At 54.1% G+C, this 15,100-nt stretch overlaps 1 protein-coding gene across 2 annotated transcripts in view; it reads right to left on the bottom strand.

Annotated features, from left to right (window-relative positions):
• Positions 1–12,614, bottom strand: part of BRSK1 (BR serine/threonine kinase 1) — a 32,220-nt gene extending 19,606 nt beyond the window's left edge. The window contains exons 1-6 of one of the 2 annotated variants that reach the window (XM_030912803.1): positions 12,032–12,614; positions 9,426–9,520; positions 9,232–9,317; positions 6,237–6,377; positions 184–300; positions 70–103 (exon numbers count right to left, since the gene is read on the bottom strand). In XM_030912803.1, coding sequence (XP_030768663.1) covers positions 70–103; positions 184–300; positions 6,237–6,377; positions 9,232–9,317; positions 9,426–9,520; positions 12,032–12,167 — 609 coding nt within the window. In that variant the 5' untranslated portion in view covers positions 12,168–12,614. Of the gene's footprint in view, positions 1–69; positions 104–183; positions 301–6,236; positions 6,378–9,227; positions 9,318–9,425; positions 9,521–12,031 lie in introns of those variants that run through there. The other variant, XM_030912804.1, reaches the window with a different exon arrangement.
• Between the last annotated feature and the right edge of the window lie 2,486 nt (positions 12,615–15,100).

Genomic DNA, 15,100 nt, shown 5'->3' with positions numbered 1-15,100 from the left:
GGCCAGGTGTGACTTCATCACTCCTCACTGCTGCCTCCACCCCCTCCCCTCCACCCGCCCCTCACTCACCTTAATCACCTCTGGACACGCATAATGGGGGGACCTGAGGGAGAGAGCTGATGTGAGCCTCCAGCCAGCTTCTAAACCCCTGCCCAGGGCCTCGGGAGCCCGGCCCCCACTCACCCGCAGCTGGTCTCCAGGAGGCTGTCCCCCACCTGCAGGGACGCCATGCCGAAGTCTGCAATGCGGATGTTGTTTTTCTCATCCAAAAGCAGGTTCTCAGGCTTTAGGTCTCTGTGGCTGAGACAGCCAGGTGGGGCTCAGGCCTCTTCTTCCTCCCAGGAGGCCCAGGCCCCACTCACTGGCTCTCACAATGGAACGCTTCTGCATACTTTTTGTTTTTTTAGGGGATGAGAGACCATTTATTATTCTTCATTTATTTTGGTCTTAAAAAGTTTTTTTTAATTGTATTTATTTATGTATTTATTTATTTTTCGAGATGGAGTCTCACTCTGTTGCCCAGACTGGAGTGCAGTGGCACGATTTCGGATCCCTGCAACCTCCGTCTCCTCGGTCCAAGCGATTCTCCTGCCTCAGCCTCCTGAGTAGCTGGGACTACACGCCGCACCACCACGCCCGGCTGATTTTTCTATTTTTAGTAGAGACAGGGTTTAATTATGTTGGCAGGCCGGGCGCGGTGGCTAAAGCCTGTAATCCCAGCACTTTGGGAGGCCAAGACGGGCGGATCACGAGGTCAGGAGATCGAGACCATCCTGGCTAACACGGTGAAACCCCGTCTCTACTAAAAAAAAAAAATACAAAAAACCTAGCCGGGCGAGGTGGTGGGCGCCTGTAGTCCCAGCTACTCCGGAGGCTGAGGCAGGAGAATAGCATGAACCTGGGAGGCGGAGCTTGCAGTGAGCTGAGATCCGGCCACTGCACTCCAGCCTGGGCGACAGAGCGAGACTCCGTCTCAAAAAAAAAAAAAAAAAAAAATATGTTGGCCAGGCTGGTCTCGAACACCTGACCTCGTCATCCACCCGCCTTGGCCTCTCAAAGTGCTGGGATTACAGGTGTGAGTCATAACGCCTGACCTTATTTATTTATTTATTGAGATGGAGTCTCATTCTATCACCCAGGCTGGAGTGCAGTGGCATGATCTCAGCTCACTGGAACCTCCGCATCCTGGGTTCAAGTGATTCTCCTATCTCAGCCTCCCTGTAGCTGGGATTGCAGGCGTGTGCCACCACACCCAGCTAATTTTTGTATTTTTTTTGAGACAAAGTCTCGCTCTGTTGCCTAGGCTGGAGTGCAATGGCGCAATCTCGGCTCACCATAACCTCCGCCTCCCGGGTTCAAGAAGTGCTGGGATTACAGGCATGAGCCACTGCACCAGGCCTAATTTTTGTATTTTTAGTAGAGACAGAGTTTCACCATGTTGGCCAGGCTGGTCTTGAACTCCTGACCTCAGGTGATCTGCCTGTCCTGGCCTCCAGAGTGCTGGAATTACAGGTATGAGCCACCGCACACGGCCTATTTTATTTTTTATTTTTAGAGATGGGCATCGCTTCTCGGCCGTTTGGTTAAGATCAAGTGTAGTGCCGGGCGCGGTGGCTCAAGCCTGTAATCCCAGCACTTTGGGAGGCTGAGATGGGCGGATCACGAGGTCAGGAGATCGAGACCATCCTGGCTAACACGGTGAAACCCCGTCTCTACTAAAAATACAAAAAACTAGCCGGGCCAGGTGACGGGCGCCTGTAGTCCCAGCTATTTGGGAGGCTGAGGCAGGAGAATGGCGTGAACCCGGGAGGTGGAGCTTGCAGTGAGCTGAGATCTGGCCACTGCACTCCAGCCTGGGTGACAGAGCGAGACTCCGTCTCAGAAAACAAAAAAAAAAAGATCAAGTGTAGTTTGAGAGATGGGGTCCCTTTCTGTTGCCCAGCCTGGAGTGCAGTAGCACGATCATAGCTCACTGCAGCCTTGACCTCCCCAGTTTAAGCGATCCTCTGGCCTCAGCCTCTTGAGTAGCTGGAAACACAGGCGTGCATCACCGTGTCTGGCTTTGGAAACTTTTTTTTTTTTTTTTTTTTTGAGACAGAGTCTCACTTTGTCCACCAGGCTGGAGTGCAGTGGCACGATCTCGGCTCACTACAACTTCCATCTCCCGAGCACGAGCAATTCTCCTGCCTCAGCACCCCGAGTAGCTGGGATGACAGGCGCCCGCCACCACGCCTGGCTAATTTTTGTATTTTTAGTAGAGATGGGGTTTCACCATGTTGGCCAGGCTGGTCTTGAACTCTTGACCTCAGGTCATCCACGTGCCTTGGTCTCCCAAAGTGCTGGGATTACAGGCATGAGCTACCGCCGTGCCTGGCCTGGAAACTTTTTATAACAGACAATCACAAACGTGCCCAAAACTGGAGAGAAAGTCTCACTTACCCATCTCCCAGCTTCATCCATGATCAGCTTAGGGCCAATCTCATCCCATCTCCGTCCCTTACGTACTCCTCCCCAACCCAAATTAGTTTGTAGGCGATCCGAGACCTTGTATTAGTTCATCCATAAGTATTTGAATAAGTGAGATACTTTGAGGTAAAGCTGATATGGAGCTGGTTCTTTTCTTTTTCTTTTTCTTTTTTTTTTTTTTTTTTGAGACGGAGTCTGGCTCTGTCGCCCAGGCTGGAGTGCAGTGGCGCGATCTCGGCTCACTGCAAGCTCCGCCTCCCGGGTTCCGGCCATTCTCCTGCCTCAGCCTCCCGAGTAGCTGGGACTATAGGCGCCGCCACCGCGCCCGGCTAGTTTTTTGTATTTTTAGTAGAGACGGGGTTTCACCGTGTTATCCAGGAGGGTCTCGATCTCCTGACCTCGTGATCCACCCGCCTCGGCCTCCCAAAGTGCTGGGATTACAGGCTTGAGCCACCGCGCCCGGCCGGAGCTGGTTCGTAAAATCCTTGGTCGCTGTCTTGGGACCTTCCCACCCCTGAACCAAACCCCTCAAGGTTTAAGGGTTGATGTCTGGGGAGAGAGGGAGTGTCGGATTCTTCCATTTGGCCTGGCCATTAACTGGGTCATTTTTTTTTTTTTAGACGGAGTCTCGTGCTGCTGCCCAGGCTGGAGGTGCAGTGGCTCGATCTCAGCTCACTGCAAGCTCCGCCTCCCGGGTTCACGCCATTCTCCTGCCTCAGCCTCCCGAGTAGCTGGGACTACAGGCGCCCGCCACCTCGCCCGGCTAATTTTTTTTTGTTGCTGTTGTTTTTAGTAGAGACGGGGTTTCACCGTGTTAGCCAGGATGGTCTCGATCTCCTGACCTCATGATCCGCCCGCCCCAGCCTCCCAAAGTGCTGGGATTACAGGAGTGAGCCACCGCGCCCAGCCAACTGGGTCATACTTATTAAATATGTTGAATATCTCCCCCTAGAGGCCTGGGTTTCAATATCAGGGTTTTGACAATCTTGTCAACAGGAAGGTGTCGAAAATTCAAACAGGGTCAAGTGCTGTGGCTCACGCCTGTAATCCCAGTACTTCAGGATGCCGAGGTGGGTGGATCACTTGAGGTCAGGAGTTCGAGACCAGCCTGGCTAACATGGTGAAACCCCCATCTCTACTAAAAATACAAAAAAATAGCCGGGAATGGTGGCACATGCCTGTAATCCCAGGTACTCAGGAGGTTGAGGCAGGAGAATCGCTTGAACCTGGGAGGTGGAGGTTGCAGTGAGCTGAGATGGTGCCACTGCACTGAAGCCTGGGTGACAGCGAGACTCCGTCTCAAAAAATAAAAAAAGACAAAAACTGAAAATTGAAATAGGTGGCCTTTTTATCAACAAGCTTTACCCCAAGTCTGAGTCCCTCTACCCTGATCCCCACCCCATCTCCAAAACACATCTTAGTGGGAGAGACATGCAAATGAAGGAGGCTCAAAGATGAAGGCGTTCATTTTGTACCTTAACAGTTATAAAAACATCACACATTTAATATCTTATTTGGAGGCTAAAGTCAATTCAATGAAAAAAATAGTAACTTTTTTTTTTTTTTTTTTTTTTTTTTTGAGACGGAGTCTCGCTCTGTCACCCAGGCTGGAGTGCAATGGTGTGATCTTGGCTCACTGCAAGCTCCGCCTTCCAGGTTCACACCATTTTCCTGCCTCAGCCTCCCAAGTAGCTGGGACTACAGGCGTGCACCACCATGCCCGGGTAATTTTTTGTATTTTTAGTAGAGACAGGGTTTCACCGTGTTAGCCAGGATGGTCTCGATCTCCTGACCTCGTGATCCGCCCGTCTCGGCCTCCCAAAGTGCTGGGATTACAGGCTTGAGCCACCGCGCCCGGTCAACTTTTTTTTTTTTTTGAGACAGGGTCTCACTCTGTTGCCTCACTGCAGTCTCAACCTCCTGGACTCAAGCAATCCTCCTACCACACCTTCCCAAGTAGCTGGGACCACAGGCACACGCCACCACACCCAGCTAATTATTTTTGTTTTTTGGAGAGATGGGGGGTCTCACTTTGTTGCCCAGGCTTGTCTCGAACTCATGAGCTCAAGTGATCTGCCAGCCTTGGCCTCCCAAAGTGCTGGGATTACAAGCATGTGCCACTGTGCCCAGCCAAAAAAAAAAACTGTTTAAAAATGGACATATGGGCCAGGCGCAGTGGCTCACGCCTTGAGCCCAGGAGTTTGAGACAAGCCTGGGCAACATAGCAAGACCCCGTCTCAATAACTAAACTAAACTAAAAATAAATAAATAACCCTTACACAACCCTTACTTCACACCATATACAAAAATTAACTTGAAATGGATCCCAGACCTAAATGCAAGAGCTAAAACTATACAACTTTTAGAAAACATACAAGAAAACCTTAGTGACATTTCTTTTTTTCTTTCTTTCTTTTTTTTTTTTGAGATGGAGTCTCGCTCTGTCACCCAGGCTGGAGTGCAATGGTGCAATGGTGTGATCTTGGCTCACTGCAAGCTCCGCCTTCCAGGTTCACACCATTTTCCTGCCTCAGCCTCCCAAGTAGCTGGGACTACAGGCATGCACCACCATGCCCGGGTAATTTTTTGTATTTTTAGTAGAGACAGGGTTTCACCGTGTTAGCCAGGATGGTCTTGCTCTCCTGACCTCGTGATCTGCCCGCCTCGGCCTCCCAAAGTGCTGGGATTACAGGTATGAGCCACCGTGCCCAGCCAGGCAAAGATTTCTTAAACAGGACAGAAAAAGCATGAGGTGTAAAATAAAAAAAAAATCAACAAACTGAAATTTATCAAAATGAAAAATCTTTTGCTTTTCGCAAGACTGTCATAAAAATGTAAAAACATGGCACAGACTTGGAGAAAAATCGTTTAAAAATGTATACTGATTAAAGACTTGCATCTAGAATAAACAACTCCTTTTTTTCTTTGTTAAATTTTCCTCCTCGTTCTTGCTGTCATCATACAGAGTAATTTTTAGGAGTTATTCCTAGAGTAATCTCTTGTTCCTATAATAAAAAATGGTTACAAATCAATAATAAAAAGACTAAATCAAATTTTAAAAAATAACTGAATTAAAGATGGGCAAAGAGGCAGGGCGCAGTGGCTCATGCCTGTAATGCTAGTACTTTGGGAGGCCAAGGCGGGTGGATCACCTGAGGTCAGGAGTTCGAGACCAGCCTGGCCAAGATGGTGAAACCCCGACTCTACTAAAAAAATACAAACGTAGCTGGGTGCAGTGGCATGCACCTGTAATCCCAGCTACTCGGGAGGCTGAGGCAGGAGAATCAATTGAACCTGGGAGGCACAGTTTGCAGTGAGTCAGGAATACACCATGGCACTCCTGCTGGGCAACAAGAGCAAAACTCCATCTCAAAAACAAAACAGAACAACACAATACAAAAAGGGCCACATATTGTATGATTCCATTTATATAAAATGTCTGGAATAGGTAAATCCATATAGACAGAAAACAGGTTGCCAGGACCTGGGGGCAGGAGGGGAATGGGGAGTGATTGCTCACTTAATGGGTGCAGGGTGATGAAAATGTTCTAAAATTCCACAGTGGCAGATGTATACCACTGCAAATATATAAAAAAAACACTGAATTACACACTCTAAAAGGAGAAATTTTCTGGTATATGAGTTATGTCTCAATGGGATAAAGGTTTGGGGGCCGACCACATGGCTTCTGCGCAGCCCTCCACATGCCCCCAAGGGCCTGACTGCTGGGCAGCCCTCAGCCCTGCCTCCCCTTCAAGCTGCCCGCTCACCAGATGGAGTAGCTATGGCAGAAGTCCAGTGCAGACACAATCTGGCGGAAGAACTTCCTGGCCTCCTTGGGCGTCAGTCTCCCCTTCTTTACCAGGTAGTCGAATAGCTCACCTCCCGAGACGTGCTCCAGAACCAGGTACCTAAAGGATATAGAGGGGGCAGAGGGCTGGAAGGGGCATGTGGAGGACCAGAGGGCCTGGTCTCCCACTTCCATTGGCCCCTGGAGGCAGAGAACTCCAATTCCCATGATCCTTGGGAGAAAGAGACTCCAATTCCCATGGGTCCCTGGGAGGCAGAGACTCCAGTTGCCATCAATTCCTGGGAGGAAGAGACTCCAGTTCCCATCAATTCCTGGGAATAAGAGACACCAGTTCCCATCAATTTCTGGGAGGATGAGACTCCAATTCCCATCACGCCCTGGGAGGAAGTGACTCCAGTTTCCACCAGCCTCTAGGAAACCAAATTCAAGTCCCATTAGCCCTGGGCAGCAGAGCCTCCCATGTCAGCTTCGGAGAGGAATCAACACTTTGACTCCTAAGGGTTTCAGAAGATAAGGCAGTTCTATCAGCACCTGAAGGACAAAGACCCCAATTCTTACAGGACCCTGGGAAGTGAAGATACCCCCACTCCTATTAGCCCCTAGAAAGCCAAGCCTCTAATTCCCTCTGGGAGGAGGAAACTCAAATTTGAATTCATTTTCAGGTATTGACGATTGCAAGGTACACCAGTCCGATCCAGCTTCTGTGAGGCAACAGACGACAACTCCCATCAGCGCCTAGAAGTTAAAAACCCCCACTTCTGGCCGGACATGGTGGCTCACGCCTGTAATCCCAGCACTTTGGGAGGCCAAAGTGGGCGGATCACTTGAGGTCGAGTTCGAGACCAGCCCGACCAACATGGAAAAACCCTATCTCTACTAAAAATACAAAATTAGCCGGGTGTGGTGGCGCATGCCTGTAATCCCAGCTGCTCAGGAGGCTGAGGCAGGAGAATCACTTGAACCCAGGAGGTGGAGGTTCTGGTGAGCCGAAATCGAGCCATTGCACTCCAGCCTGGGCAACAAGAGCAAAACTCTGTCTCAAAAAAACAGAACAACCAAAAAACCAAAAACCCACTTCCCATAAGCCTCTGGGACACGGGGTTCCAGTTTCCATCAACTATTAGGTTTTTGTTGTTGTTGTTTGGAGTTTTTTTTTTTTTTTTTTTTTTTTTGAGATAAGAGTCTTGCTCTGTTGCCCGTGCTGGAATGCAGTGGCATGATCTTGGCTCACAGCAGCCTCTGCCTCCCAGGTTCAAGCAATTCTCCCACTTCAGCCTCCCAAGTAGCTAGGACTACAGGTGTATGCCACCACACTCAGTTAATTTTTGTATTTTTAGTAGAGACAGGGTTTTGCCATGTTGGCCAGGCTGGTCTCGAACTCCCGACTTTTATAGTTTTTTTTTTTTTTTTTTTTGAGATGGAGTCTCACTCTGTCACCCAGGCTGGAGTGCAGTGGCACAATCTCAGCTCATTGCAACCTCCACCTCCCAAGTTCAAGCAATTCTTTGCCTCAGCCTCCCAAGTAGCTGAGATTACAGGTGCCTGCCACCATGCCCGGCTAATTTTTTTGTATTTTTAGCAGAGACGGGTTTCACCATCTTGGCCAGGTTGATCTTGAACTCCTGACCTCGTGATCCACTGGCCTCGGCCTCCAAAAGTGCTGGATTACAGGCGTAAGCCACTGCGCCCAGCCTCCATCAACCATTTGGATTCTAGACTCCAAATCCCATCAGGCTCTGGGAGGTTAAAACTAATTCCCATCAGCTTCTGGGAAACAAAAGCTCAAATTTTTTTTTTGAGACAGGGTCTCACTCTGTGCTGGAGTGCAGGGGCACAAAAACGGCTCACTCCAGCCTCGACCTACCAGGATCAGGCAATCCTCCCACCTCAGCCCCACCTCAGCTGGGGCTACACGTACACACCACCACGCCTGGCTAATTTTTGTAGTTTTTGTAGAGACAGGGTTTTGCGATGTTGCTCAGGCTGGTCTCGAACTCTTCAAGCAATCTGCCCATCTTGGCTTCCCAAAGTGTTGGGACCACAGGCTTGAGCCACCGTGCCTGGCCCCAAAAGCTCAATTTCTATGAGCTCTTAGATGGCTAGATTCCCGCCCAAAGCATCAACTCCCATGGCCCTGCCTCCCTATGCCAAGAGTGGAGTGGGAGCGAGAGTGCGCTGGTCCGGATAATAGCCCTTTCCTATCACCACACCTGGGGAAGCCTGAGAGCAAGTCCCGTGAGCGCCAGGCAGACAGCTTCCTGTGTGTGAAACCTGCACCAGCACTGATGGACCTGATGTCAGTTCATCCTGGGGACTGAGTGCCGGGGGTGGGGGGGCACGAGGGCTGTCCCCTCTCCAGCTTCCCAGTCCAGCTGTCCTTTGGGTCACCAGAGTTTGGACAAAGAGGCCCATTCTCTGGAGTCTGGACAGCTGGACCCCCACCCCCATCCTTCCTGGCGGGTAATTGACTTTGAGATACTGACTCAGAACTCCTAAGGCGGCCCATTGTTGGGGTGTCCTGCCATGGCACCCGCAGTTATGCCGGGGGAGGAGGGGGGCTCTCCGGTGCTCCAGAGTGGGGGTTTGGGAAGATCCTTTGGGCTTTGCTAGGCCCCTTGCCTTACAAACAGGAGGCATCTGCCCATAGCAAATTGGGTCTGGTCGAGGGCACCCTGCTTATCTAGCAGAGGGCATTTCATGTAGTGCCGCGGGCCAAGGAGCTGGAGCCGGGGACCCAGTAGGAGGATGGTTGCCCTTCGCCTCAGACCCAACACAGCGTGAGAACAGTGGCTGGGAGCTTCCCTGTGCCACAGGCAAGGGACTGGGCCTTCAGTAGTCCAGCCTGGAGAGCTCCAGGTCCCCCCGGTCCCCCTAGGCCCTGTTTCTGGAGAAGTCCCACCCTGGTAACCTGGAGAGGGAGGATGGGGTAGGGCTGGGTGTCTATAAATACCTACAAATATTTCTTGTTCTCGTAGACGTCGTGGAGTTTGAGGACATGTGGGTGTTCGATGAGCTTCAGGATGGCGATCTCCCGCTCCACCTGAGGGTCAAGAGGGGTGCAGACACAGGAACAGAGGTCAGCAAGGCCCCCTGCCTGCCCTCAGCCCCATAGGCTCCCCCGCAGACACGCTGTAGCAGGTGTACACACCTTCATCAGCACCGACTCCGACAGCTTCTCCCGGTTCACGATCTTGATGGCGACCTTCTGACCCGTGATGCAGTGGACTCCGAGTTTAACCAGCCCTGGGGGAGCAGGGTGAAAATGTGGGGTGTTCCGCTGGGTCACCTTCGTCCCCAGCACCTATGTCCTCCCTTGGCCACCCGGTTTGCTCCTTCCTCCCGGCCTGGCTGTTTAACAATGGCCTGAACACATCGGACCTGAACTCCTGGGGTTGACAGCCCACACTCCCACGAAACCACCCTTCCCCTCCCTCCTGCCAGTCCGTTCCTCCTGACTGTCCATCCAGCCAGGTGCCCCTCTCCTCTGCCAGCCACCCCCGGCCCTCACCCTCTCCATCTTGGGGAGCCCGCCTGTCACACATTCTTTCCTCACCGTGTTTCCCCGAGTCTGTCTCCTCCAAACCCACCTGCGACTTTCCCTCTCCCCATCACTTCCTTGTATTCTCTGTCTCAGTCTTTTGAAGACCCTATGACTCCTAGAGAATATAATCTCACATCTGCCCCCTCCCCAGACCACCCTCTACCTCCTCCCGAACCCCCAGCCTCAACTGCCTTCCTGTGTCTTCTCTTCATGGCAGGTCTAAAGACGGCACACAGACACCAAGGGCATGTCCTGTCTCCTGGCCCACACCTCTCCTCAGGACCCTCGATTCCAGGTCCTGAGCCCCCAAAGCCAAAGACCCAGCCCTGACTAGCCCCTAAAGCTACAGGCCCAGGTGTCCAGACCCCCAGCCCCTCCTGCCTCAGACCCAGAAGTCCAGGCCCCATTCTCTCCTCCCTCAGACTCAGGAGTCCAGGCCCCAGCCCCTTCTCCCTCAGACCCAGCAATTCAGACCCCCAGACCCTCCTCCCTCAGACCCAGGAGTCCAGACCCCAGCCCCTCCTCCCTCAGACCCAGCAATCTAGACCCCATTCCATCCTCCCTCAGACCCAAGAATCCAGCCCCCCCAGCCCCCTCCTCCCTCAGACCCAGCACTGCAGACCCCCAGCCCCTCCTCCCTCAGACCCAGCACTCCAGACCCCCAGCCCCTCCTCCTTCAGACCCCGCACTCCAGGTCCAGCCCCTCCTCCCTCAGACCCAGTCCAGGTCTGACCCCTTCTTCTCCTGTAACTCAGGAATTCAGGTCAGCAGCACCTTCACACTCTCACCACTCAGGACCTGGGGCTTTGACCTTCTCCTTTTCCCTAGGGTCTCAGCTCTCAGTCACAGCCCAGTCCCCACTCCTGTTGGCTCTGGCCCTGAGCTTCATAGAGACCCTGGGCGTTCAGCTCCCATGTCACCTCCACCCACCATCCATCCGGCAGGAAGGAGGCTGCGGCCGGTGGCCAGCGTTTAGCAACAGCAGAGGATGAACGCCCTTTCCACAGCCGCTCCGGGAGACGCGCCTGCTGCAGCCCACCTTCCCACCCTCCATCCTGTTTGCCACTCTGAGCCAGCATGCCAGAGAAGGGGAGAATGTCCTAGGCCTACAGCCCCTGTCATCCCAACTCGCTGCCTGGAGAGCAGGAGGCCAGAGGACGGTGCTTCCCAGGACGGATGCACTCCACCCCAGTCTGCAGCTGTACTGCAGCAAGAACCTCAGCTCCCAGCCTGGCTCCACTCAGCAGGCCGCCTCCATCCCCTCCCTGGCCCTGGAGCCCCTCCGGCCTCTGCCCCTATGGGGGCTGGAGCATTAGGGCCCCAAACTCCCTGTCCCAACACTCAAGGTTCCCACCACCCTCCTCCCTCAGACCCAGAAGTCCAGGCACCCAGCCCCTCCTCCTTCAGACCCAGGAGTTCAGCACCCCCAGCCCCTCCTCCCTCAGACCCAGGAGTCCAGGCCCAGCCCCTCCTCCCTCAGACCCAGGAGTCCAGGCCCAGCCCCTCCTCCCTCAGACCCAGGAGTCCAGGCCCAGCCCCTCCTCCCTCAGACCCAGGAGTCCAGACCTCAGACCCTCCTCCCTCAGACCCAGGAGTCCAGACCCCCAGTCCCTCGTCCCTCAGACCCAGAAGTCCAGGACCCCAGTCCCTTTTCCCTCAAACCAAAAAGTCCAGGACCCCAGTCTGCTCCTCCCTCAGAACCAGGAGTCCAGACCCCCAGCCCCTCCTCCCTCAGAACCAGGAATCCAGGCCCCCAGCCCCTCCTCCCTCAGACCCTGGAGTCCAGGCCCCCAGCCCCTCCTCCCTCAGACCCTGGAGTCCAGGCCCCCAGGCCCTCCTCCTTCAGACCCAGGAATCCAGGCCTGCAGGCCCTCCTCCCTCAGACTCAGGAGTCCAAGCACAGCCCCTCCTCCCTCAGACCAGGAGTCCAGACCCCCAGGCCTTCCTCCTTCAGACCCAGGAGTCCAGCCCCCAGCCCCTCCTCCCTCAGACCCAGGAGTCCAGGCCCCCAGCCCCTCTCCTCCAGGACCTCAGAGTCTGCGCCCCCCACCCCCTCCATCCTGGGACCCAGGAGTCTGAATCCCAAGTCCCTTCTCTATGAGGGGCCCAGGGGTCTGGGGAGCCAGCCCGTGCCATTTGAATACCCTGAGTCCCGCCTCTGCCGCCACCTCCACCCTCCCCCCGCCCCAGGTGTCCCCTTCTGCTGGACTCACCTGTCTGTCCTTTGCCCAGCGTCTTCTCCAGCCGATAGGGGCCCACATATTGGGCGTGCTGCGGTGGGTGTGGGTGGGGGTGGGGGAGGTGGTAGGCGGGAGAGCCCCCGCCTCCCTCCTTGGCCCCCGACGACATGGTGCCCTTGGTCCCGGCCCGACCGGTCCCCCGGCCGCCCCCCCTGCGGCCGGTCGCCCCGTCTCTCCGGTGGGGGCCGGTGACCGCTCCGTCCCGGCCCCCCCGGCTGCCCCCCACCTCTCCGGGGGTCCCCAGGGGGCTGGGCTGGCCCCCCCCAGTCGGCGGGCCGCGGAGCTGGGGGAGGGGGGGCTGGCCCGGGGGGGTCAGGCCCCGGGAGTCAGCATGGCCCGGGGGGGCTGCGGGGCCCCCCCTCCCCAGCCCGTTTCTGGCCGGCCCCCCGCTTCCTGCGCCTCCCCCCGCCGGGGGGGTCTGAGGTGCGGGCCGGCGGATGCTGCAGGCCGAGGTCCCCCCCGCCCCCCCACGCGCCCTCTCTCCTCCGCCTCCTCCTCCTCTCCGCCTCCCCCCGCCACCTCGTCCTTTCTCTCCGGCACGCTGACATCACCATCCGGGGACTCCGGGCCCTTCCCCAAAGTTAACCCTTTCGGAGGGGGGAGGGGGAGCGCGGGGGGGGGCAGGGGGCGGGCCTTCAGCTGGAGGGATGGAGAGGAGGTGGGAGGATGCAGGAGAGAGGATGGAGGGAAGGATGGAGCGAGAGAGAGAGGACCCAACAGATGGGGCAGAGATGGAGATACACAAAGAAAGATCCTGGCTGACACAGAGACGGGAGACAGGCAGAGACGCAAGAGGGATGGAGACCACCAGAGACAGGCTGAGGCAGAGAGGGACGGAGGGCAGAGATGGGCAGGGACAGAAGAGAAGGAAGGTATGGCAAGCCGGGAAAACAGACAGGGAGAAGGAGAGAGAACTGCTGGAAGCCGACAGAGGGATGGAAAGACTCAGAGATTCGGAGAGACAGAGAGAGGAAGGCCAGCCAGAGAGGTGGGGGAGAGGGGGGCGCAGGTGGAGCTGCAGGGAGGGGCCAGGGGGTACACACAGGTGTAGGGACATGTGTTGGGGAGAACTGCGGACATATCCAGGGAGACAGAGACAGAGAAGGGAAAGAATTCTTGGAGTTGCTGACGCCAAACTCATGTCGGTTTCCCCAGCCCCCTAAGCCCACCCATCCAGGGCGAGGGTAAGTCTGTGTCCCCACCAGTGTCAAGGCTGCATATCTACCCACAGCCTAGAGTGATTTAGGATTCTCTTTACTTCTACAGAGAAGCTTCCAGAAGCCCCTGAGGTCCCTGTGTATATTCTTAGACCCCCATATATTCTCTGTGCTCATCATAGGGTCCTTTATACCTTCATGTGGGCCCCAGTATAGCCCATACATCCCCACTGTAGCATGTCCACAAGCCTGTGCTCTGCCTGTGAGTGACCCACCTGCCCCCATTAGCTTTCCACATAAACCATAGATCCCTCTATGTCATGTAACCGAAAGTGTTATACACCCATTTAATTCTCAAATCCTCTATAAAGCACACCCAGGACTGGGCAAGGTGGCTCATGCCTGTAATCCCAATACTTTGGGAGACCGGGGTGGGAAGATCAGCCTGGGCAACACAGCGAGACCCCATCCCTACAATTTTTTTTTTTTTTTAAATTAACTGGGTGTGGTGACATGTGCCTGTAGTCCCAGCTACTTCGGAGGCTGAGGCTTGAGCCAGTGAGTTCGAGGCTGCAGTGAGCTATGTTTGCACCACTGCACTCCAGCCTGAGCAACAGAGTGAGGCCCTGTCTCTAACAAAAATAAAATAAAATAAAGTGCACACAGGAGCCTTTTGGCTCCTGTGATATTTCCAAGTCCCCCATTCAACACTTTAAGTCCACAAATCTTTAATGAGTGCCAAATCTCAGCCAGGCACTGTTCCTGTTGGTAAGAACACGGCAGTGACCTAAATCAGCAAAAAGGCCTGTCCTGTGAGGCTTCCATGCTGGTGGATGAAACAGATGATCAACAAGGTCAATAGGCAAAATGTATGATGCGTTAGATAATCATGTCCGTGCTGAGGAGGTGATCACAGCAGGGAAGGGGGTTAAGAGGGGCCTGTTGAGCAGGGTGCAATTTTAGGCACCCGGCTTTGTTTATTTTTTGTATTTTTAGTAGAGATGGGGTTTCACCCTGTTAGCCAGGCTGGTTCTGTAACTCTTTGTTTTTTTTTTTTTTTTGAGATGGAATCTTGCTCCGTCACCCAGGCTGGAGTGCAATGGCGCAATCTCAGCTCACTACGACCTCCACATCCCAGGTTCAAGCAGTTCTCCTGCCTCAGCCTCCCGAGTAGCTAGGATTACAGGCACCTGCCACCGTGCCTAGCTAATTAAATTTTTGTATTTTTAGTAGAGATGGGATTTCACCATGTTGGTCAGGCTGGTTTCGAACTCCTGACCTCGTGATCCGCCTACCTCAGCCTCCCAACGTGCTGGGATTACAGGTGTGAGCTACCACCCTGGCCTGGCTCTGTAACTATTAACAGGAGGGATCTGCCTCTTGGTTCTGGAGGCATTAATGGGTCCCTTTTTGCTCTCAAGTGTCTTGCTGTAGATGAAAAATTATATGATCACCCTCTTTTTATTTTGTTTTGTTTTGTTTTTTGAGACAGGGTCTTCCCCCTGTTGCCCAGGCTGGGGTGCAGTGGGGCAGTCATAGGTCCCTGCAGCCCCAACCTCCTGGGCTCAAGTGATCCTCCTGCCTCAGCCTCCTGCATAGCTGTGACTATAGGCAGATGCCATCACACACGGCTAATTCTTGTACTTTTTTGTAGGGATGCGGTCACACTATGTTGCCCAGGCTGGTCTCGAACTCTTGGGTTCAAGTGATCCTCCCACCTTGGCCTCCCAAAGTACTGAGATTATAGACCTGAGCCACTGCCCTCGGCCATGTATTATAAACTGATAGACTTGTACATAGATGTCTGCATCCTAATTCCCAGGATCTGTGCATGGGTTACCTTGCATGGCTGAAGGGACTTTGCCCATGTGACTGAGATAGGGAG

Source organism: Rhinopithecus roxellana, chromosome 12, assembly GCF_007565055.1.
Source record: "Rhinopithecus roxellana isolate Shanxi Qingling chromosome 12, ASM756505v1, whole genome shotgun sequence".
NCBI classification, from domain to species: Eukaryota; Metazoa; Chordata; class Mammalia; order Primates; family Cercopithecidae; genus Rhinopithecus; species Rhinopithecus roxellana.
The sequence above is the reverse complement of the archived record's forward strand: the minus strand, read 5'-3'. Positions and strand labels throughout refer to the sequence as shown.